The sequence below is a fragment of the Sphaerodactylus townsendi genome, linkage group LG05 (genome assembly GCF_021028975.2).
Source record: "Sphaerodactylus townsendi isolate TG3544 linkage group LG05, MPM_Stown_v2.3, whole genome shotgun sequence".
Taxonomy (NCBI): Eukaryota; Metazoa; Chordata; class Lepidosauria; order Squamata; family Sphaerodactylidae; genus Sphaerodactylus; species Sphaerodactylus townsendi.
The window spans coordinates 53,628,944-53,653,117 of NC_059429.1; the positions used below are offsets into that span (position 1 = coordinate 53,628,944).

Here is a 24,174-nt window from a genome sequence, read left to right on the forward strand (position 1 = left end):
AGGTGAGTTAGTGCAAAAATCATGAGGATGCATGTGGATCTGTGTTTTCCAAGCAGGTTTTTGCACCACTGCAGTGCCACGTGGCATGGAATGCATGGTTGTTGTGTTCAGACATGTGGCCAGGAGTATGAGCTGTGATGTGCAGGTGATTTTTGGGTGACCAAGTGGAAAATCAGGAGGATCCATGAGGACCTGTGTGCTTTAACTGTGGTGGCATGGAGCATGGGATGCAGGATTATTGTGTTCAGACATGTGTCTAGAGGTATGAGCTGTGATGTGCAAGTGATTTTTAGGTGACCAAGTGGAAAAATCATGAGGATCTATGAGGATCCATGTTTTTCAAGCAGATTTTTGTGCCACTGCGGCACTACAAAGCATGGGATGTGTGATTGTTATGTTCAGACATATGGCCAGGGGCTTCAGCTGTGATGTGCTGGCAATTTTGGGGTGACTTAGTGCAAAAATCATAAGGATCTGTGATTTCAAGCAGGTTTTTTCATTAATATTTTAAAACTCTTTCTTATAACATAATCTAGTTTTGTGCACCTCTTTTTTGTTCTTATTTAAGTATTAACTGAATGATATAATATTTTGATATATCTTTTTTATACATAAAACAGTCATTAGGGCAGCAAACTGGTCATTAAATTATTTGAATCCCACCACTGCCACTACCCCATAACCTGCTGCCACATGAGAGGTCTTTATCCAACCAGCCATGCAAGCCTTTCCAACAAGGATGTAGGTAAGGGGGGGTTTCTTGGGTTCAACCCCCCCATTACATGTCCAAAGCTCTGCCCCCCGTTTGTGGGTTTAAAGTGTTGTTTTGATGTTTGGCCTGCAGGGGGTGCCGTTTTTAGGCTAGCAGTACCAAAATTTCAGGGATTTGTTGGGAGACTCTCCTAATGATATCACCCAGGTTTGGTGAGGTTTGGGTTCAGGGGGTCCAACGTTATGGATTCCCAAAGGGGGTGCCCCATCCCCCATTGTTTCCAAAGAAAGCTAATAGGAGATGAGGTCTACACATTTGAGGGTCCATAACTTTGGCCCTCATGAACCAAACTTCACCAAACCTGGGTGGTATCATCAGGAGGGTCTCCTAAAGATACCTTGAAAGTTTGGTGCTGCTAGCTTAACAATTGCACCCCTGACAGCAGGCACCCCCTAAATTTCCCCAGATTCTCCTTTTAAATCCACCCCCTTTGGCATGGATTTAAAGGGAGAATCTGAGGTCCCCAGTTTAAACATTGAAAGTGATGCTGTTTAAGGGTACGGGATAATCCACCCCAACACAGCATCATTTTAAATTTTGTTTTAACTTGGAATTTAAGGGATTTAACTTAAAGATTCTCTTTAAGGTGGATTTAAAATGAGAATCTGGGCTCCCTAGTTTAAACACCATTGAAAATGATGCTGTTTGGGGGTGGATTTCAGCATCACACCGGCCGTCCATGGGGGGGGGGCGCAAAACTCAGATTTTGCACCAGGCTCCATTTTCCCCAGCTATGCCTCTGTCTGGAGGGGGAGGGCAGAAGGGACTGCCAGCTGGGGAGGTGTGGCCCCGCCCCCAGAGACAGGTGGGGGTGTGGTCCCACCCCCGAACCTCCCCCTTAAAAATCTATACCTACATCCCTGCTCTCCAAACCCTGAACCACCTCAGCTCTGTTGCAGCATTCACCACTTTAACTGGGCATGGTAGCCTGCTTCTGGAGAAGATGGGCCTATACATCTACCTCTCAAGGCCTCAGTTCACCCACAGCCTTTGTTGGAACAATATTTGTGATATAGTGTTGGTTCCATTTCCTGCCTTGATTCCTGTACCTCACCCATGAGCAGGGCACCTTGTGGAATAGCATACCCAGGGATGTCAGGAAGGTTCCCACAGTACTGTAATTCCACAAAATATGCAAAACAGAAATGTCCAAGAGCAGATTCTTATAATGGAATTAGAACTCAAGTGGGATAGAATGATCCAGGGGGGTGCCTTCATATGGGAGTAAGGAATGGATATTTCACTGCAAAGCACTTTTGTAATGCTATATTCTGCATTTGTCACAACATGTTTGCCTGGGCAGTTTGCTTTTCACATTGTCATTCAATTCTATATTCCTATAGTCAGTCACTGGATATCTTACATTGTGGTTCACATTGCCATTCAGTTTTGTATTCCAAGTCTTATTGCATTCACTGGATGTCCTAAACTGATTAATTACATGTTCTTCTCTTTCTGTGCTTCTGCCTTGAATCTTAGTGAGAAAGGTATGCTATAAATAATCTAAACAAACAAACAAATAATACCACATATATACTTGAGAACTTTTGCCCCCTCGAGTTGTAACCAATATATGGATTTTTAAGGCAAGAATGGTTCAGAGGTGGTTTGCCATTGCCTGCCTCTGCGTAGTGACCTTTGACTTCTCTGGTAGTCTCCTGTCCAAATACTAACTAGGGCTGACCCTGCTTAGCTTCCAAGATCTGATCAGATCTGGCTAGTCTGGGCTTTTATGCAAATCTATATATCTTTATTTATATACCATTAAAATCTTATGCATAGTGCAGAGCTTACATAATCTCCTTGTATTTAATATATGGCATTAATTCATTTTGCCACTTGAAAAGAATTTCAGATGAGATATGGTGAGAAATATATAAGAATGCCATCCTGATCAAAATCCTCAGTAACAATTATCTTCTTGCTTTAGCAGAAAAATGAATTTCAAATTATAACTCAAATTTCTCTGTATGTAATTGAACTCCAAGTAACTGAGAATAGCAACTCCTATGTCAACCCATTTCAGCTGCTTGAATATTAATGCATACCTTAATAAATACAAATCTTCACAACTCTTTCTACTTCCCTTCAATGCTTAGTACAATTTGGTGGCACAATTGACCAGCATAACAAAGCCCAGCCTTGAAAACAGTTTTCTTCATTTTAACTTTAAATGCCACATTTTATCATCAAAAACCTAAGCACCAAAGAAAGTCTGGTCCCATCAGTATTCAGTCATTCTACTGTTCACCTTTAAACATATGTCTAAACGTTATCAGTTACCTTAAAACAACAATGCTTTAGGGTCTTGGAACATAACTAACAAATAGGTCTGTCATGTGTTTCTTTTCATGGAACTGTTTCCTAATTATATAATCAGAAATACTTTTGAAACAGAGGAATACATCATAAGTGTAGAAAATAACTTGAATGCATCACAAAGGCAGCAAATGCTAACAAAGTATTATCATATGTTCTGACATGTGTATTACACCATCTTAGAATGTCTTCCTTTGAAATCTACTCAGGTACCCTAATCTCAAACACCTATCCTTTAAAATAGCACTAAGAATAAAGATTCCATAATGTTCCCATCCATAGTCAGTCCTGCTCCACAGTGCCCTAAGTAATGTTTACTCAATGGATTAATCAATGCAATTCAAAAACCACTTAGACTATATAAAAGACAACTCTTTTAGAGAAAATAATATATGACTAAGATTGCTCTGCTGCAATCCTAACAGTGTGGAAACTCCATCTGGGAGAAAAGGAGCATTCCACCTTGTAGTAAGGCCAATGGTGATTGTTAGCTTCCTCTAATTTCCAAATAGATGTCATAAAATGGCAATTCTGCCCATATAGACACCCAGATACTACATAATAGCTTCCTAGCTGTGTATCCACTTCCTGCATTTAACTGCAAGCATAAAAGGACTCTAAGATTCCAACAAATTATTGCAAGAGCTCTGGACAGACATCTGGTCATCAGATCATGAAAACAATACTATATTCCTTTTCCTACTACTCTGTAAAAAGTGAATCTCAATAGAAACTGAAGAAATCTAATTCTTATTGACAAAAACAAAAAGTGCAGAGGGATCCAACTTCCAGGATACTTAATAAAAGCTTCAAGTGACACAATCTTCATACTACTTAAAATTAAATTTGATTTAATTGTTTTTGGACAGCAGCCAAGCCTGATGATGATAAAATTGTGGAAAAGACCAAATCACTGTAGCGGTAGTTGCCTCTCAGTTAAGTTTTACATAAATAGTTAAGGGGGTGGTGGTGCCATAATTCATAGAGATGAGAACAAATTTAGAATAGTGGTACTCATTCTGTCGCTCATGGAGAATCACATTGGCATATCAACCAAAAGAGCTATATGATTACTGAATGCCACATGACACCTCAATAACACATATAACTATTGAAATTAAATATATAACTATAACCTTTTAAATCTCCAGACTACCTTTGAGCACCTAGTCAGCTCTTGTGTGGAGTGAGGAAAGGGCTTCCCTATCTGCTTTCTTGCTGTCTCTACAGTGTGAGGTACAACAGTGTAAGTGAGAAATTGAGATTGACAAGGCTCCCAGAAACCGGCAAGCTGGTTGTGGAGAAAGGGGAATAAAACTACCACCATCCCATTGTGGCCAGCTTCCTCTGTTCATGGGTATCCATTGTGATGGTGGTTGTTTTATTCTTCCCTCTACAGTCTTGCTCTCTTCCAAGCAGGTGCTTGGGTGCTGGGATGAGAGAAAAGAGACTCTAGAAAAAGTGGAGGGGTTGTCGGGGAGGATGCCTCTTTTACTTCCATTTCTCACTAGCACAAGGTTTGCTGTTCGGAGACACTCATGGCTTACAGTCCAGTTCCTGCAGCAGTGACTGTAACAAGGTGGGAAAAGCCTGCCAGCTATAAGCCCCACTGGCAATGGACTTGCTAACTTTCCTCAAGCAAGAAGTAGAGGAATACATAGAGGAACTCTGCTCAAAAGAGCCACAGTTGGTATGTAAAAGAGCCACATGTACCCTCAAGTCACTGAATATCACTTTCTTAGAGGTTTTTAATTGCAATTGAATTTTTTTCTTGTCATGATTTCCTCACTCTCTTGAGGGACAAACTGACAAAAATATTAGGGTTTTGACCTTGGATACTATTGAGGAATATACTATACATAATAGATTATTTACTTTACAAGGTAAACTATTGTTCTTTTTTTCTGATCAGCCAACCAACACAGCCCTCTAGATGTCTCAAATTAATTATTGTTCTGATAAATGGCAATTCACAATGTAGCAAGATCAGATGAAGGCATATATATCCATTTTCAGGGTAAGCTAGACATTGGCTAGATCTGTGAACAACTTAAGACCACCAACAGGCCTCAGATGACAGAAAATGCTGGATTTGCATTCTGTACTACAACATAAATGATCACTGGGAATATTTTGATCACTGGGAATGCTTTCACTGAATATGTAGAAAGTCCTGCAAGAGCCAGCATGGTGTAGGATGTTAGACTAGGTGTAAGGATGTTAGACTAGGACTTAGGAAACCCAAGTTTGAATCCCCACTCATGCCATGGAAGATTTCTGGGTGACCTTGGACCAGCCTCACACTCTCAGCCCTAACCCTGCCTAGTATTTTGAAGGGTGGCCGCCATGGAATACCAGGGTTGTGATGCAGAGGCAGGCAATGGCAAACCACTGCCGAACTCTCTTGCCTTGAAAGCCCTACTGGGTCACCATAAGTCAACTGTGACTTCATGGTAAAAAAAAAAAAAAGGAAAGGCATTGAAACTGAATTAACCCAATAGTCATTAATTTCTATGTAGTATAATTGATCCCAACAGCCATTTATTTCTATGTTTATGGAATTAGAGAAGGTACATTGATGTATTCCCAGTGCATCTTCATCCGTTCTTTCTTTTCTTTTCAGTAGTTTATAATGACAGCTGAACTTCCACAGTGATCAAAATACAATGTTGTTGAGACCCTTCATTCTGCACTGTACAGTCACTGCTTTATCCAGTCATGGTGGTGATTTAACACTGCAGATCAAAGTCTGGCTATGTAAGTAATTCTTATTCTTGCAAGAGACACCATCTCCCCTCAAGGCATCTTTTGATTTGATGGGTATGCCAAGGATTATTTGCAGTCTTTCAACTCTTATAGGAAATACAGCCATATGTGATCAAATCATCTCCAATGTTGCAGACATCCTGAGATGGGAAGGGAATACTGAGGGGGGGGGGGGAAATGCAGCAAAAAATCACATTCTCCAGTAGACTTTTGGATCTAACCCACTGTTTTTAATGTAGTTTACTGAACAGGTGTATCAGTGATGTGTAAAAGATGAATGCTTGGAGCAGTGGTTGATGATCTTCTATTGCCTTTCGTACATATTGCATTAATAGGGTAGGACAGATATTGACATAAGCAGAACAAGTAGGCTAACTAGCTGTACTGCTGCTCAAAGACAAATTTGTGAATTACACCTGCCACACAGTGGCGAAGCGCCAATGGGGACATCCGGGGCGGCTTGTCCCGGGCGCGCCTCTGCCAGGCCACGTGGGGGGCGCAAAAACACAGCAACGCCCGCTCCCCCTTCCCCCCTCACCAGCAGCTCGGCTCATGCGGCCACAGCATCCTCGCCGGGCGGGCAGACAGACTTGCAGCAGTAATGTATCCTATCAATGTGAACGTCCTAAACAAAAGGAGGGGGCCTGAGGAGAAGCTCTCTGCCCCCTCCCTTCACAGAGAGACTCTGCAGCCAGCCAGCCAGCCAGGCTAGGCGAGCCGTGTGCAAAGGACCCCGGCAACTGTGACTGGGGGCGGGGTCAGGAGCCTGGAGGGCACTCAATCAGATGCAGCAGAGCCAGGCAGAGGGAGTGGGGTAACAAAGGGCAGGAAGTTGATAGAGGGAAAGCAGAGCAAGAGAGAGGAGGTGACGTGCGTTGTAAATAAGAAAGAGAAAAAACGCAGCAGAGGAGAGACTCTGGAGAGAAGCGATTAAGGAAAGAAGACAAGGTAAGTGCGGGGGGGGGGAGCAGCAGAGCACAGAGGCACCCAAACACCCTACCAGGGGCCCCCAGTCCTGCCACAGCCGCTGCTGCCATGTGCTCTGCAGACTGAAACCTGGGAATGGATCGCCCCTTTACTCACTCAGGATGCTGCTGCATTCCGAGGAAGAAAGAAGAGGGTCTCCCCACCCCTTTCTCTGGCAGCATCTCTAGGATTTCAAGCTTGCTAGCTTCAAGCCTTCAGTTTCGGGGGTCAGAGGCAGCCAGGGACCCTGCATCCACTGAAGTTTGCCCCCCCCTCCCTCTGGGATGCAAAACAAATCCCCCATTTCTCTTTCCCTCCCTTCTGTCTGCAAAACAGACTTTGGTTGTAGTGAGGGAGGGCAGCTGCCAGGGGGAGGGGGGAGGAAGCAAAACTCAGATTTAGCACCGACCTCCATTTTCCCTAGCTACGCCTCTGAAGGTAACTCAGCAGGGTTCTATAGCAGAGCAAGGATTTGAGCCTAAGTCTCTCTGATCCTGGTCTGACACTCTAGCCCAGGGATAGGGAACCTGCGGCTCTCCAGATGTTCAGGAACTACAATTCCCATCAGCCCCTGGCCATGCTTACAGAGGCTGATGGGAATTGTAGTTCCTGAACATCTGGAGAGCCGCAGGTTCCCTACCCCTGCTCTAGCCACTACATCATGCTGGCAGAAAGTCCAGAGAATGTCCTCTCCTCTCTGTTGGTCCTTTCTGAGGTTAAACATGAGTAGCAGTGCCATTTGGGGGAGAGAGACTATGGGGGTTCCTTACCCCTTCTGGCAGGGACACAGTCTGATGGATATAGTGACAAACTTGTTGGACTAGGACTGGACTAAGACTGGAATAATCCATTTGATTCATCACTTGGCCACAAAACTCACCTCGGGCCAGTTGTTCAGTGAGAGAGAACCTGCCTGGCATTTAGGACCACCAATCTCAAAATGTGGCCTGGTCTTTAGACTGCAGAGATCAGTTTCCTGGCAGAAATGGTATAGACTCTATGATATACCATAGAGTGTAGGATAAACAAAAATCCTACAGTGACATATTGGCACTGAGCTTCTTCCCCTCCCCAAATTCTCCCAAGGCACCCCCACCAAATCTCCAGGAATTTTGTAAGCCAGAGATGGCAACCCTGTTTGTCTGAATACGAATGCAGGCTCAGTTCCTGGCACCTCCAATGAAAGAATCTCAGTTAGTAGGCATTGGGACAAGTTCTTTCTTTGCCTGAGACCCTGGAAAGATAGTACTGAGCTAGGTGGGCCAATGAGCGAAGTAAAATGTATTGTGAATAATTCACAGCACAGTCCTGTACAGCGTTACTCCAGTCTCAGCCCATTTATTTCATTCGGCTTCCACTGAGGTAACTCTGCATAGGATTGCAGTTTATGTCCACTCTCATTATTTATTCATTCATTTAGTGCATGTGTAGCCTGACATTCTTGGTTATAGTGCAAAAAAAGCAGAATGATTTGCAAGCATCTGGGGACACTGACTCAAAAAAAGAAGCAGCATATATCAGGCAGAGAAAGTTTGTTTTACAAGACAGTCAGTTCTGACTGAGGCTGCATAAGATGCTAAAATGCTTGGAGTACTAGTGGGTGTGGCCTCAAGGAGGAGATCTGGGTTCAAATCCCTTCTGCTTGGCCCCAAAGTGCAGAGTGTGACTTTGGGCTAGCCATGGATGTCTCTGCCTCGCCTGCTCTCTAGTTTAAACAGCATTAAAAATGATGCTGTTTCAGGGTGGATTCCCCCCTTCAAAAAATAGCATCACTTTCAATGTTGTTTAAACTAGGCAGCCCTGGGTGTGTTCAGATTTGTGTGTTGGGGCATGTTCAATAATGTGATAGTGACTTTGAGATGACCTGGTCCCAAAAATGTTGTTTGGTGGGGGGGGGGGGGGGGTAAACTCAGATTTCGCCCCGGGCTCCATTTTCCCTAGCTACACCTCTGCTGCCACACCTGTATTCTTTGCTATTTCAAGTGAATCTACAATCTGTTTGGGAATACCTTTTTGCTGTAGGAACCTCCCTGTTAATAGAATCTTGTTTTTGGCTTCCAACAAAGGTTTGGTTAACCTTAAGAAAGAATTGATGATCTCACATTTACAGAGGTTTCCGCTTAATTAATTTCTTTGTTCAGCCAGCCCTCTGAGTTGAGCTGGTTGTAGTTTTATTGTTCATAATTACTTTTAATTGGCTTCTTAGTTGTATTAATTTGTAATTATATGTAATAGTTGGAATTCCTTGGTTGTATTATTTTTAAATTCACTTCATGGTAAAGAGGCACAACAAAAGACAAGTCAGTTCAGAATCCCACTTTGTGGGAGAATGTAGATTCCAATTTGCTCAGGAGCCTACATTTAGATGCCAGGATAAAATGGATTTTGAATGAAGTGTTTTGAAACCAGATACCCTTCAAGTATGGTTCCTTGAAAGTATGTGCCAGTTTTCATACCTACAAACTTGGCTGCCACAAATGAGTGATGCTTTGAGGTTCAGAGCAGCATCTGTATGCAGGGTGTGAGATAATACACAGAGACAGAGATACTGGAGTTAACACATGCCCTGTGGAATCCAGTTTTGCCTGCTGGGTTGGGTTGGTCCAGCTCCCAGAAGCAAACATCTAAAAAAATTAAACTTTTTAAAAGCCTACATAGTGTGTGTGTTTGTGTGTGTGTGTGTGTAAAGCACCATCAAGTCACAGCAAATTTATGGTAACCCCAGCAAGGAGCTTTCAAAGCAAGTAAGAAGCAGAGGTGGTTTGCCATTGCGTCCTCTGCAGTGTCTTCCTTGAATGTCTCCCTTCCAAGTCCTGAGACTGCTTAGCTTCCAATTGCTGATGAGACAGGGCTATACCATGATACTTTATTTCCTAAGGCCTGCATTACCATAATGCATACCCAAGGAAAAATATCAGACAGGGAAGTAATTTTTGTATTATTCTTCATACAAAGAATCATGCAAATGTTTTGTATGTGGGTAGTGAAGTTAATGATCCCTGCAGTGTTCTGGGTTCCCCACCCCAATGTTTGCTTAAGTTGTGATGAAAAAAAGGTTGCTTGTTTCCCATCAGATAACTGCTGATTTTTTTCTGCAATCATATCAGGGAACTCACTGCCACAGCATCACAGAATACAAAAGGTTTATGTCATTATGATTTATCACTCCCCCCCCCACCACCACACACACTATTTTAAATGGAATCAGAGAGAGACAGAGGAATACAGAGATGGACTGTTCCCCTATGACTTCAAGGCAGAGGGATTTTTTAACCCAGGAATGATATTTAAAGTATTAAGTTGTAAGACATTTTTAAGTTCAGTTGGATTGAAAACAGTGTTTTCCCCCAAGATTGGCAAAAATCAATGATTACATATTTGATTTTTTAGATATTATTTTGAACAGACAGTGCAATCCTAAGCAGAGATACTCCAGTATATATCCATTGGAGTAAATGGCCTCTGACAAGAATAACTCATAGAACTGCACTGTGGGCTTTTAAACTGTTAATCAAACAAGATGCTTCATCCCATAAAGCTCCAAGCTTCATAATCCCACATGTAAATAACATATGGAAACTGATTTTCAAATGTATATATTACATAAAGGTATAATACACATTTCAATAACTTTCTCAGTCCACCTTTTTTTCGATTCATTTGCTTTTTCATATAACAATGGAAATGCTGGAGGCAGTGGGACCCCAGCACTGGCATAAATGCCACAATGGCACTGGGCACTAATGCCAGCACCAGGGAGCAGTGTGGAAGTGTGACACAGCTGGAGTAGTGGTGTACCTCCAACACAGGGATTTATTCTGACACCAAAGGGAGCATTCCTAGGGGCAAGACTGATGTTATTTGGTTCCCTGAGCCCTTTTGGGCTGGGAATGCCCACTCTTTCTGGTGCAAAATTATGCCAGCAAAAACTGTGATACAGCGCATAGAGCTGCATTATGGGACTTTTTAAAAAAACCTTCTCCTATGGAGACAGCCCTGCCTCCATGGTCACTGTTAGTCCTGGAAGCTAGCCCAGCTCCCTTAACAGTGGTCAACATCAGGGACTATCCCTCTTCATAATCATTTTTCTGGATATACACACCTTCCAGCAAGTAAGGTGCATGGCCTGGGATGTTACTCAACAGCTACCAGATGTGCAGAATTTGCATGAACATGGGGCATAACTGATGGGGATGCAACCACTGGGACTCTTTGGACAGTTAATCTGATACTTTGCACATTGAGCTTGCTCCTACCACAATGAGGTAGCACATTGTGCTGTGGGGCTCACTCAGAACACAACAAGCCTTACAAGAGAGCAAAGTCATCACCACCTGTGTAGGAATCAGCAGGAAGAAAGCTAACAGACAAGACAACCCCACAAGTAAGCTTCCTTTCTGCCATTGCCTGGCTCCACCCAGCATTGCCCAGTAATTGACCACAACAGTGCACACACAGCAGCAAGAGTGAGTGAGTGGCTGCCCCCCATGCATCCAAAAGGCTGAGGGGGGCCCAGGACAGTGTGTGGGAAAAGACTGGCTGGGTTGCATGGGGGGAGGCCAAGGCCTGGGTTGCATGGGGGGAGGCCAAGGCCAGGAAAATATGATCACCACAACCAGACCACCCCCCCCATTGGGGGGGGGACCCCAGCCCTCCAGTTCAACTCTTGCCCTGGTAACCACTGTGTCATCCCATTGCATGGGATGGCACCCCCTTATTGAACAGGAGGAAAGGAGAAAAGTCATGGTGATGGAATGGGACAGCTGTAGGATGGCCAGGAACTGGACAGAGTCAGAGCCCAAGGGGGTTGGGCCAGTGGCACCAGTGCTGCTGTCCTAGCTCCTAGTCCTAGCTGTTGTAGTCAAATCAGACTATGAGATGCTCTGTCACCTGACATAAGTGTTCAGTAGGCAGCCATTGGGCTGCAACTGATGCCTCACATGCCGTTGCTTCTTTCCCCCAAAGATGCTGCACCCATAGCTGTTGGCAAAGCTGAGTGACCCAGCCTGTTTCAAATGCATCCAGAATGTAGGCAGCTGCTGTGACTGGTGTCAGATGAGCCTGCAGCCACTCCGCTGTAGTGCATGTTCATCCATTGAATGGAGCAAGGCTGGTCAGTGAGAAAGTCAGGACAGTGACTTGGAAATGGGCACCCGCTCAATATGTCTCTGTTAGGATAGGGTAGAGGTTGGAGAAATTGAGTTAGTGGTGGTGGTGGGGAACAGGGAAGGTCCTGGCAAGAGGCAGGCTGCTTGTGGTTGCACAAAGCACCCGGGAGCACCAAGCAATACCACAGGGACTGCATGTACCTCCACCAACTGGAAGGTCCCTTCCTGTAGGGAGGGGATCTGCAGTGAGGCATCAAGGGCCCCAGCCCACCCATGGGGGTAGGAAGATGGCAACCAAACAAGAGGGAGCCAGAGAACACCAGAGCACTCTTCTACTGACAGAAGGTCCTGTGGCAAGACTGTGATCCTTCAACAGGCTGCCAGCAGTGAAAACCTCTGGGCAGCTAGACAAGATGAGGAGGTGGGCAGTGTCATTGGTATGGAACCACAACCAGGGCAAGCCTACAACACTCCCCAGCCAGAAGGTGTCACTGCCCCCATAATGGCTGTGCCCCAGTGCCAAGTGTCACTGGACACAGCAACTGCCAGAGCTGGCTCAGAATCCTCCCCAGTGGCCCTTCTGGCCATTTGCAGGAACTTATGAACTGCAAAAAAGGAACAACTGAGGTGGCTGATATCACCACAGCTGCCAATGACAGCTCATGCTAACATCCACATCCATCCAGCTCCTCTGCCTGAAGGAGTCACCCAAGAGATTGATTTGGTCAGCCTGTGTGAAAAGGGCGCCAGGCTGGGGGCTGAGGACATGCTTGAACCAGCTATGCTGATGTCAAGGTTTGGTATCATTGAGTTTGGAGGTCCAACGCATAGGAGGTGGGGTCGGGGACATGTACAATCAAGGGAATCACTATCTGATCAGATGTGACCATCCCAGGTGACTGGTGTCTTTGCAGTGTTTGTGACTGGGCTGGCACCCAGTCACCTATCCAGATATAATAATGACCCAGAATACTCTTGTGGGAAGCAGGAGTTCAAAACTCAAGAAACGTAGCTGTCCTTTCCTGTCACTGAGGAACCCCTTCACATTTGAATACTGAAATGCTTCACTGTGCCCTGGTATGGGTGCACCTACACCATGGGGGGGGGGGTATGTCAGCAGTTCTCTCTCTTGCCCCCTGGGTTACACTGTTTATGTATCCTACTTGAAAATTGCTAATAGTTCAAGTCTATTGTGTCTGGCTTCATGTGGCAGAAGAATTATTTTAAAACACCATTGGGAACATTTTCTGTGAAAGACTGATGGTCAAATTAAGACTAAATAATGCACCACCTTTTGATGGTTTCTTCAATTCCAAGTGAATGTTCAGTTTAGTCTGAGAAATAATCATTGCTTAGAGGGGAACAAAGGCTGGTAGCTTTCAGCTCAGACAGACCTCCACCTTAGATAACCTTAGTGTAGGTGAAGAAAAGTATGCATAAAAATAGGAAGAGTTTAAAGCTTTTGTTGCAGCTTATCACTGAAATGAAAGATAAGCATGTTTTAAATATAAAAACACCTTGCTTGTTCAATAAAGTATTATAAACACCTCCAACTGATGAATGCCTGCTTCTATTCTACCTATGCAACAACTGCTTAGGATTATGGTCTTGGTTTTCCTTCATGAAGAAGAAGAAGAAGAAGAAGAGTTTGGATTTATATTCCCCCATTCTCTCCTGTAGGAGACTCAAAGGGGCTTACACTGATTTATTTGCCTCAACCATCCATTCTTTAAAAGTGAGATGAAATACCAAGCTTTTGAAATATGGAATTTTAAATTCAGGGAAAAATCACTCTAAAGATGGCACAATACCTTCTTACTTCCCCTTTCCCACCAAAGTAATTCATATTCCCTAAAATTGTGGTTTGGTTGATCACTAGAAAAATAATGAGGAAGGCAGCAGTGAGAAGGAGGAATTTATGAAAATTTCCCCCCATCATAATGACTACCATGAAAAGAAAGTGCGTGCAAAGGGTGCTTTTTATAGATTGTCTTTCTGGATGTGTTCTTCCACAGAATATATTGCACAGGGATGAAGAGATATAAAACAGTCATCTTTGATGAGCATCCCTCCCCACCAATCAACAGGCAATCAGCACCACCACCTGACAGTCCCCTTCAGTACAAAGAGTTTCTTTGACATTCATCAAGATCACTGGTTCCAGGCTTTTGATTCCAAAGAAAGACAGATTAAAATATAAAACAACATCTGAACAAAATTTGTTTCTGGTTGTGGGATTCCAAACAATTAAAAAAAAACACATTGATTCGAATCAGCTTAAAAATCAAAATACGCATAAATATATGATTTGAAGGCTGCTGAAGCTGAATTCACACACACACGTGACGGTCAACCTCTTTTTGTAAATTTAAAAGCCATCATACACATAAGAAGATAATTAGTGATATCTATTAGGCTGGTATCTATGGGCAGGTTTCTGTCACGACTGGTCATTTTAGCAGCAAACCCCTGAAATATGGGCTCTAGCTTGACTTAGGTTTATTGAATATTAGAAAAAAAATTAAATTTCCTAGGTGCCAAAGTTTGAAGGAGACAGAGAACAATGAGGTGTTCAGTATTTCTGATGTTTTGATCAAATCTTGTTACAAGCCTTGAAAAGATTCTGTTTTAAGTGTAAGTTCATATGCAAATGAAACAAAAGAACCTTTGAAGTGCAGAAATATGAGTAGATATGTATCTGTGTATTTGAGCTGACATAATATTAAAAAAAAATAATGGAGGATTCTCAGAAATAAAAGACCAGAGCTTACATGATTACTGGAAAAGTGCCTTATCAATACCTTGACAGCTTAATGTGCCCCCCCCCAAAAAATTCATTATCATTTCAGATCTGGATTTGGGGGGGCAGGAATTTTAATTTTAGCTTATTTTCAGGTAGGGCATTACAAGTTTGGAATTCAAATACATTGGTTCTGGATTTGGGAGCCATTATTTTCAATGGGGAATACATACTGATTCCTAAAATGGTGGCCAAGCAGCAGCCTAGCAGGAGAATTCTGGCTGGACTGAGCTCTTAAACAAACTGCCTGTGTTTTCTTGCTCTTAGAATGGCTGACTGACAATTTTTCACCTTTTGCTTGAAAACTCTGCATTTCCCAGTTTTCCTCATTGAGGTCTGTTTGTTTTATTTCACAAAGTGAAATCTTCCGTTGCAAATTCCCCTGTCCATTTCTGTTGGTCTGCCATTTTTTCCTATGAGATACTTCTTTCTGGATGAGGGATGGAGTTGCTGCTTTTCAACCAAACGACACCAAATTTGCAGCACAGTAAGTGCTGCTTGTCCACTAACACCAAAACAGGACCAAGGGGTCAAATTCTACTAGTCCCAGAACCACAGTTTTCTATTTTCCCAAACACAGTATTTAAAAAAATCCTAAAGGTTTTCTCTCCCTCAGGAGAAGGAAGGAAGGAAGCAAGGAAGGAGGGAGGGAGGGAGAACTGCAGTTTTCTGGGTATGTCTGCAAAGGTGATTGGATAGAAGTGTTCTGTGCCCGTTCTTGGCAACTATCCAATTGAAAGGAATGATACCATTGTCTGAGAAATCATTGGAATCAAAGTAAAGCATGAGCATACGCTGCAGCTAGTAAACAGCACCTAAAGACAAAAACCATTAACACACGGAATATCTGGAAAATCAAGGCGACAACCCAAACCAGTGATTTTCATGTACATCTTTGTAATTCACATTCCTAGTATATTCATATGCAGAACTTTTCCAGTCTAAGCCGACTGAAATTAATAGGCTTAGAGTTAATATTGATAATAGTAGGCTTAGACTGGAGTAACTCTGCATCAAATGTAAGATTCCTTGTCCTGGACAACTACATGTGCCATGAGCAAACATCCTCTTACTGGAACCATCTGACCACTGAACAACTATTGGCAATCAACACTAGGGCCATTTCCGCATGGCCAGCGAGGGGGTGTGTGCATCAGCATAAATTATGCCAATGCAGCCCCCCCCCCGGGACCATTTGCACAGATGGTCCCGGTAGAGGCACAGGCGAAGGCACAGCCTTCACACAGGCTGCGCCTTCCCCAGCTGGCTTACCTTCTCCTGCTGGCTGCTGTTGCGTTGTGGAGGCCAGGGGACACGCCCCCCTGGCCAGAGCGACAGCTCTGGAGATGGATGCCAGGGGGGCGTGTCTCCTGGCCTCCACAATGCGACACAGCCAGCAGGAAAAGGTAAGCCAGCTGAGGAAGGTGGGAGGGAAATGCCATCTATCTGCTGCCATTTGCATGGCAGCGGGTAGAAGGCGCCACTTTTGAAAAACCTTGCTTGTGGAGTGAGGTTCAAAAGCGGCATTGCAGCGCCTGCTGTGTTAACTCCTCTCCAGGGATAGTGTTTTTGCCGTCCCTGGGGTGCTGTATTCCGCCCGTGCAGAAACAGCCTAGGTCTTAGCAGCAATTTTGGAATGACATGCCCTAATAATAATCACACAGATTTTCTATTTCTCATTTATTCAGAGACTTCACATCAACATAATTTCAAGTGCATTTTAATGGGTTTATCCTGAGAATGTATTTCCAGTTCATTTAATGGAAAAGAATCAGTTACAGTTGATTACAAAATGGTTGCATTTCTGAATACCTAAAAATGGACTTGAGTGACACTCCTCATAAAGGCACTATTCTAAGCAAAAGATCGCCTTTCTACCAAGGAGCTTTGGTAATGTTGTTCAATTTAATTAGATGTAATCTCTTCATTTTTGTTAGCTATTAACATTATGTAAAGATAAACGAAAGCATAATGAGTCCTTTCATTATCACACAATTGTTATTTTAATGATTACATTATGAGAATTATAATACTGTACATATTTCTACTTTTCACGTTCATGGGCAATTATTTCTGAAGTCTCCTATAATAAGCCACCCACCCACAGTGGCCAAATTATTAATGCTTCTGTATTAACCATGGCCATGATGTATGTGTCAGTACAGTGGACACAGAAGGGGATGTGAATTAATGTGCTAAACCTTATTTAAAAATTGAACAAATACAAATGAAGTAGGCACAGAAATTACTAGTAATACTAATATGAATCTTGGCTTGATCTATTTTATTTTGACTAAGTAAAAATTAAGGACTAAAAATAACACACATCAAAATATAAAAACATTAGTAGCTTCCATAGTAAAATCAATTGGCTATTGTGGATTTTCCAGGCTCTGTGGCCATTGCACCATGACATTCTTCTGAAGATGCCAGCCATAGATGCAGATGAAATGTTTGGAGCAACAGCCACTAGGCCATGGCCACACAACCCAAAAAACCTGCAACAGCTGGTTGATTCCAGATGTGAAAGCCTCCATCAATACATTTACTTCAACTATTTGGACTGAATATTCCTTGCCAATTCTTGTCATTATTCACCTTTACTTCTACATATAACTCATTCCATAGAACTCAGCCTGAAAACAGGTATGGCTAAGTAACATTTCTGTCCTCACATGTACACCTATAGGTGGGGGCATCAGACAGCTATTCAGCAAGATGCAGTGGTTGATAACCTATAAATCGGGAGCCTGCCCATATGCTTAATATTAATTTTATAACTGAAAAGTTAGGTGGCCAACTGAAAATAACAGGTCTCTGCTATGGGTGCACACACCCAGTCGATTAAATAGTTGCAATTCAGATCTTGCTGTTGTGGGATCAACAGTTCCAACATCCCCACTTTTACAACACCTGCCATTTAGAGCTTGCGCACCTGACCTCCCCACGGTTGGGGGCCTCCATAAGAGGCTTGGGTTGGGGTAGGCTCATGGTGCATGCTGTGGAGGCCTATGCAATCGAGCCTGACACTTCAGCAGGAAGGGGGCCACAATGGGCGGGCACCCAGGTGGTCCAGTACCTCTCTGTCCCCCCCAATATAGTGCCAGGGTCAGCCAGGGGGTGCTGACCGGCTGCTCGGATGTGCTCCTCTTGCTTGCCCAGCTTCTGCCTCAATAAAAAGCGCTGCGGCCCATTTTAATTCCAAGACGTGTCCTGTGGTTATTCACCAGATGGAACCTCTGCACATCTGGGCGCAAATAAAAATAACACGTAAAACAATAATAAAAATAGCAAAATAACCCCAACACCTACTCCCCCATCCCCCCAGACAAGTAGCTGTAGAATGGGTTTCTAGGGAGGCTAACCAAATGCCTGGGTGAGGAGGGAGACCTTTGCATGTGCCTAAACCCATAAACGTGCATGGTGAATCTCCAAGGGGAGATTATTTCAAAGCCTGGGGGCAATCACAAAGAAAGCCCTCCTGCATGCCCCCACACCTGAGAAGGGGGAGGTATCACTAGGAGTGCCTTCCCCTGTGATCTCAGTGCCTGACCAGATGCGGTACTTGCAGAGTTTCCGCAGGGGCTGTAAGATGGACCTGTTCCGCCAGGCATTTGGCTAGCCTAGTTAGAATCACTGCTGTTGTTACATCTGGACTCCCGTGGGCACAAGGGTGGGGAGGGGTGGGATGATGTCATCTGCTTTTATATGGTTCCTGTTTTATTTTATGCTGTTTGTTATCTGATGGTTGTTGGTTTTATTATATGGTTGTTCACCGCCCTGAGCCCTCCGTGGGAGGGTGGTCTATAAGACCAATCAATCAATCAATCAATCAATAGCCACTTCTCCATGTAAGTAGGGCTCAAGCTTTTTACGGCTTTTACATTAACATCCTGAATTGAACCCGGGGGCGCTAGGAACAAATTTGGAACCAATGCAGTTCCTTAAGGACTAGCATGATGTGCATCTGGCCAGACATACCAGCTAACAACCTAGTTGCACATGCTATACCAACTCCAGCTTCCAGATCATCTTCAAGGGCAGCCCCATGTAGAGTGCATTATAGTAGTCAAATTGAGGGTTACCAAGGCATGTAACACTGTGAGCAAGTCCTCTTGTCCAAAAATAGATGCAGCTGGTGAACCAGACAGAGCTGCTGGAAGGCCCCCATGGCTACCGCCGTCACTTGATCTTGTACCTGATCCTTTTCGGGCAACACAACCCCATCCAGAACTAGGTGTCCCATGATCTCATGGATTCAGGAGCCCAGAACACAGATAGCCTCCATGTTGTCTGGATTCAGCCTCAATGTTTTGGTCTTCATCCAGTCCATAACTGCTTCCAGGCAGTAGTTCAGCAGATGGAGCGCCTCTCTCAACTCTGATGAAATGGAAAGATAGAGCTGGGTGTCATCTGCATTTTGATGACACTTGACTCCAAATCCCCTGATGACCTCAGCCAGTGGCTTCATGTAGATGTTGAACAGTGCAGAGGACAGGACTGAGCCTTGGGGAAAACACAAGGGAGTTCCCAGAACTGCAAGCACGAGTCCTCCAATGCATCTCTGGAACTAACACCAAAGGTAGGAGGAGAACCACTGTAACACAGTGCCCTCCAACCCCAGCCAAATAGTGTGGTCTATCGTACCAAAAGCTGCTGAGAGATCAATGAGAATCAAAGAGAGTTATTCCCCCTGTCTCTCTCCATCAGGGCTATCAAGGTGAGTTCTGTGCTGTAACCACACCCCAAACCAGATTACATTGGTCCAGAAAATCAGTTTCTATCAATTAAGTCTGCAGTTGAGCTGGCACCACTGTCTCCAGCACCTTGCCCCAAAATGGGATGTTAGACACCAGGCAATAATTTCCCATCACCGTAGGGTTCAAAAGGGGGAGGACCACTGCCTCTTTCAAAAGCACTACCACTACCCCCTTCATCAAAGAGGCATTTAATCATATCCTGAACCCACTGGGCCACCCCCACCACTAGCTTTTAACAGTCAGGATGGACAAAGGTCCAGGGGACTAATAAGTCACATCTTTGCAAGCAGTTTGTCCATAACCGTGGTCCTCAAAAACTGAGATTGATCCAATAAAACCGGACCAAACAGTGCTCCAGACAACTCCACAGAACACTGTTCAGCGGTGGATCTAAGCAACTTTATCTCAAAAGTGTGCAGCAAAATAATCACAGCAGATACCAGGGAGTAACTTGGCTGCTGTCCTCCAAGCTGTTAACCTAAATAACTCTGCTGGACAGCTACTTGCCGATGCAATGAGGGTGGAGAATTTGTCATGTTTGTTTAAATATTGCCTAGAAGCTGTGTAAAATTCCTAAGTAGAAGTAAATGTTCATATCCATTAAGAACAGGTTAATAAAAACCCTGAACACGCTTAATAATCAAGTACAAGGATTAAAATCTAACCTGCTCCTGGACTGAGTACTTCATCAGTTAACTCTGAACTACCAGAAGAAAGTACAAAGCCCCCAAACAATTGCTATCAGGTGAGCTGTTGACACCCAAGAGTGATCCAGGATGAGGCTTAAGTGTTTTATAATGAAAAATCTATTTATTTCATTAACATTTTGTACTTTATACTCTTTGTTTTTGCACTAATAAAGAACTCTTAACTGACAATAAGACTATTAGTCACTCCATGAATGAAGATGGACAAAACCATTAACCTTTTCTGCAGGAGTTGCCTTATTAAAAGAAAAAGAAAAAAGAACAGAGGTGGCCACAGAATAGCTCTGGGAATGCTCACAGCAAAGATTTTTGGATGTTTCCAATTTATAAAATGGAACTTGACCACATTATGAAGTTATGAGAGTAACAAGAGTATAAACCATATACGCACATAAATATACACTTTTTTACAATAATGTTTAACCTAGAATGCAAATTTTATATTAAGATATAACTTTCAGGAAATGATGTTTTCTCAGGAGTGATAATAAAACTAATATTCTCCTTTAGAAGAGCAGCATGCACTAATTTATCTGAACTATACAATTTGTACTAAACATTTTTATTTTGCATTTGCTGCAGAATTTAGAAAAAAAATTCAAGTCAGCCATGGGCAAGCAATATTCACTACCGTTCTATTCCAAGTGATACTATCTTTGAAGACTCTTTACTCTTGGTTTCATCTAGGTAATTTCCACAAGCATTCCCAACGGAACCAGCATCTGCTAGAGGCAACCTATATCAATTGAAGATTTTATTAGTCTACTAACATTTACAGTTCTATTGTTTGCACTTGCAATGACAGTTTCAGTACTTTTGTATAATTCAGTTCATTGAGCAGCTGAACTGAAGCACCTTTTAGTCTGTGTTGCTTAAAGAAACTGATCTGGGTGTTGAATCACAGCAGCACATGAGAAGATCTCTTGGTGTGTTAAAGTTTTATAATTAATCACATGAACACAAGTTATATATTACTAGACTAAATTACATACTACTGAACTAAACCTACCTTATAGGTTCAGTACTTATTAACATACTTGACAAAGATTCAAGCCAATAGAGTCCAAGAGTCTTCCAGAAGACACCTCCATTAGCCAAGCAAAGAGGAATTGTGAAAATATTCATTACCCCTGTCGTGCCTTCAGGGATAGCAGATAAATTCAAGGTTCCATTGGGCTAACCCTCTAGGTGAGTAGGTCTCCACTGTCTGAACAATTTTTTTTCTCCAGCAACAGAAATCAGTTGTTAGCTATTGAATTTTTTGGTATAGATTTGCAATGGGAAGCTTCTAGAACTAGTTTATCCTTGGTCATCATGGTCTTGGTCTTTCTCAGTTAACTGGACACAGTCTGCAACACCTAACAGAAGTGTTGCATAATCACAAAAATTGATTTCATTCATAGCACCTTTTTCTTTCACATGATTGAGACCTGATCTAAACTCCTGCAAGAAGACTAATAATGAGACTCACACATAGTCATTAAAGTATAAAAGTGTTGAGGAATGAAGCTGTAGGACACCTCCTGATCTGCCCTTCTTCAGGAGATGTGAAAAACAGAATCTCTGCTAAAGGGGACTTAAGAAATAGGAAGAATGAGATGAGTAGCATCAAAGTAACAATTGTGCCAGACTCATCTTCACCAGCCACCACCACTGACTGCAAAAAAAGTTACATTGGTGCAAGCAGTTATGGAATGAATTATCTTTTTAAAGTCCCATGCATGTGTTGTTGTGGTAACACCCAATTACATTGACGTAGTTGACCGAAATATCAGGTTCAATAGTTATCCAATTTTTTAAATCCTCTTAGAAATCAGTGATCAGCATGAGATATCTCTTTGTTTCAAATGATGAAACATCTCTCTCAGTGCTTAATATACTGAACCATCTGGTAACACACCACAGAGGCTTCAAACATGTATAGCTGATAAGCAATTTATTGCCCTGGGAGTTAAGATAGCAACTATCTTTCAAATTGGATAATTTTTCTTTAGTTTGTTGAGAGGTTTTTAAAGGAGGAAGTACATCTTCAAATGTAGACTGATCACTTGATCAGGAGCTTCTCTTTTTAAAATAAAAAAGCTCTGTTACATTGAGTCCATGATTCTAGAAAAAGCAAATTATTTTCTACCCATGGCACCATGTTTCCAACTTGAATTGGCCCATCCCAAACCTTCTATGTCATTCACTGATAAAAATACATAGGAACCCCACTGATTTAAAAAAAATACACAGATATCTGTATGTCACATATATACTATTTTCCAAAGAGGAAATACTCATTTTAGGTTGTATGATTTACACTGAGGAGAGACTGCAGGGGAAAGAGTTACTACTTCCACTCTTCAGTACTACAGTCCACTGGCATTTTTTCAGTTGTGCCCTAAAGAACTCCTCACCTATGTTCACACATACATTGCAGTTCTTGAAGTATCCTGCAGCCTGCAATGAAAAAGCCTATATCACAAGGGCATTGACAGCAAATGTGTTGCAACTTTCATGGATACATGTATGCACGAGAGGGACAGGACAGAAGCAAGCTGAGAAAACTTGCTATTCCAGCATGGAGACCAGGTACCAGTATTTATGATATAAAACATAATACATGGAAAAGGCTCTTTTAAAGTCTTTTAAAGGAGGGCCTACCCTGGGAAGTTTTTGGATGGGAGACTTCCAAGGACTACCAGGGTTATGACACGGAGGCAGGCATTGGCAAATCACCTCTGGACATCTCTTGCCTTGAAAATCTATAGGTCAGCTGTGTTGATAGCAAAAAAGATGGGCAGCCCCATCCAAAGGGTCAGGTGCCAGACTGCAGCATTGTGGCAACCTGCCACTCCCACAGAGGTTTCCTGGTGGTGTGGGGAGGCTGAAAAAAACAAACAAAAATGTCTCCCTGTCACTGAGAAAATTCCATCAGAATCAATGGACTTCCGTCAAGGTGGCATTCATTCGAATACTCGGCCGCCAATGCAACAGGGTGAATGACTGGGAGGAAGCCAATGAATGTCTGTTCCTCCTCTGGCCAAGCCCCTGGCCCACCCCCACTACACTGGTGATGGCAGCAGGGTGCTGGGATGCTGGTGCTGCATCTGATGCCATGGTGCAGCACTGGGGAGAGCTGAAGTAGCTGCACACTGTGAATCACCCCTCCGCTAGGGTAAGTGCCCCAGGGAGGGCAAATATGCCAGTGCAGCTGCACGTGGCTCCCATGGGTAGATCCCCCCAAATGGGGGTCTAAGTGAATAACAACTCATCCCTAATGAAATCACAAGTTTTTCCTTCTCTCGAATTTGTAAAAAAGGTGGCTAAGGGAATCATCCCAAAAGGTCAGAAGTTCTAATGAGAATTTTAGAAGACTTGTTAACTACTGTCCTTAAGCAACTCTTTTTTTGCTAACTCTTTTACAAAAGCAACTCTTTTTTTGCTAACTCTTTTACCAATGTTTGGTTGAACTATACTTGTGTATTATAAAACATACTGAGCAACAACAGTAGCATCTAGGACTGCATGTGTCCATTACTGACTAGGAAGCAATTTAATACAATGGTCATATGGCTGTTGTAATAGTTGAATAGAGACACCTTAACCAAGAGATTAGCCAAGCCCATGACAGCTGATTGCCAGTTTGTGCTTGAGGCACTTTACAATGTACTTTGAGCTGTTAATTTGAAATATGTAGGATAGACAGCAATAGAGTCTGCAAACAGGCTCAAATTAGGCTGACCTGGCAGCACTATTTAGCACTTATTTTTATCATAACTTTTGTGAAAGTGACTTTTCCCTTTATTTTTAAGGGAAATTTTGTTTTCCAAATGAGCCTTTGAACTAGGCCACTCCCTTCCTTGATATTAACTTCACCAAAGGCTAGGGTATTTTGGTAACGGTGATCTATTTGCTTCCAGTCTTCATTAATTTTACCTGTCCCTGAGGGTGGAACAGCTTTGGTAAGAGCTAATTAAATTGTATTTAAAGC

At 43.0% G+C, this 24,174-nt stretch overlaps 1 protein-coding gene across 4 annotated transcripts in view; it reads right to left on the bottom strand.

Annotated features, from left to right (window-relative positions):
- Window positions 1–24,174, bottom strand: part of ST6GALNAC3 (ST6 N-acetylgalactosaminide alpha-2,6-sialyltransferase 3) — a 351,837-nt gene that overhangs the window by 82,689 nt on the left and 244,974 nt on the right. Inside the window, exon 4 of one of the 4 annotated variants that reach the window (XM_048497133.1) lies at window positions 18,975–19,111. The exons of the other annotated variants lie outside the window; for them this stretch is intronic. Within the exon in view, the coding sequence (XP_048353090.1) occupies window positions 18,982–19,111 (130 nt within the window). The 3' untranslated portion in view covers window positions 18,975–18,981. Of the gene's footprint in view, window positions 1–18,974; window positions 19,112–24,174 lie in introns of those variants that run through there. 4 annotated transcript variants of the gene reach the window in all.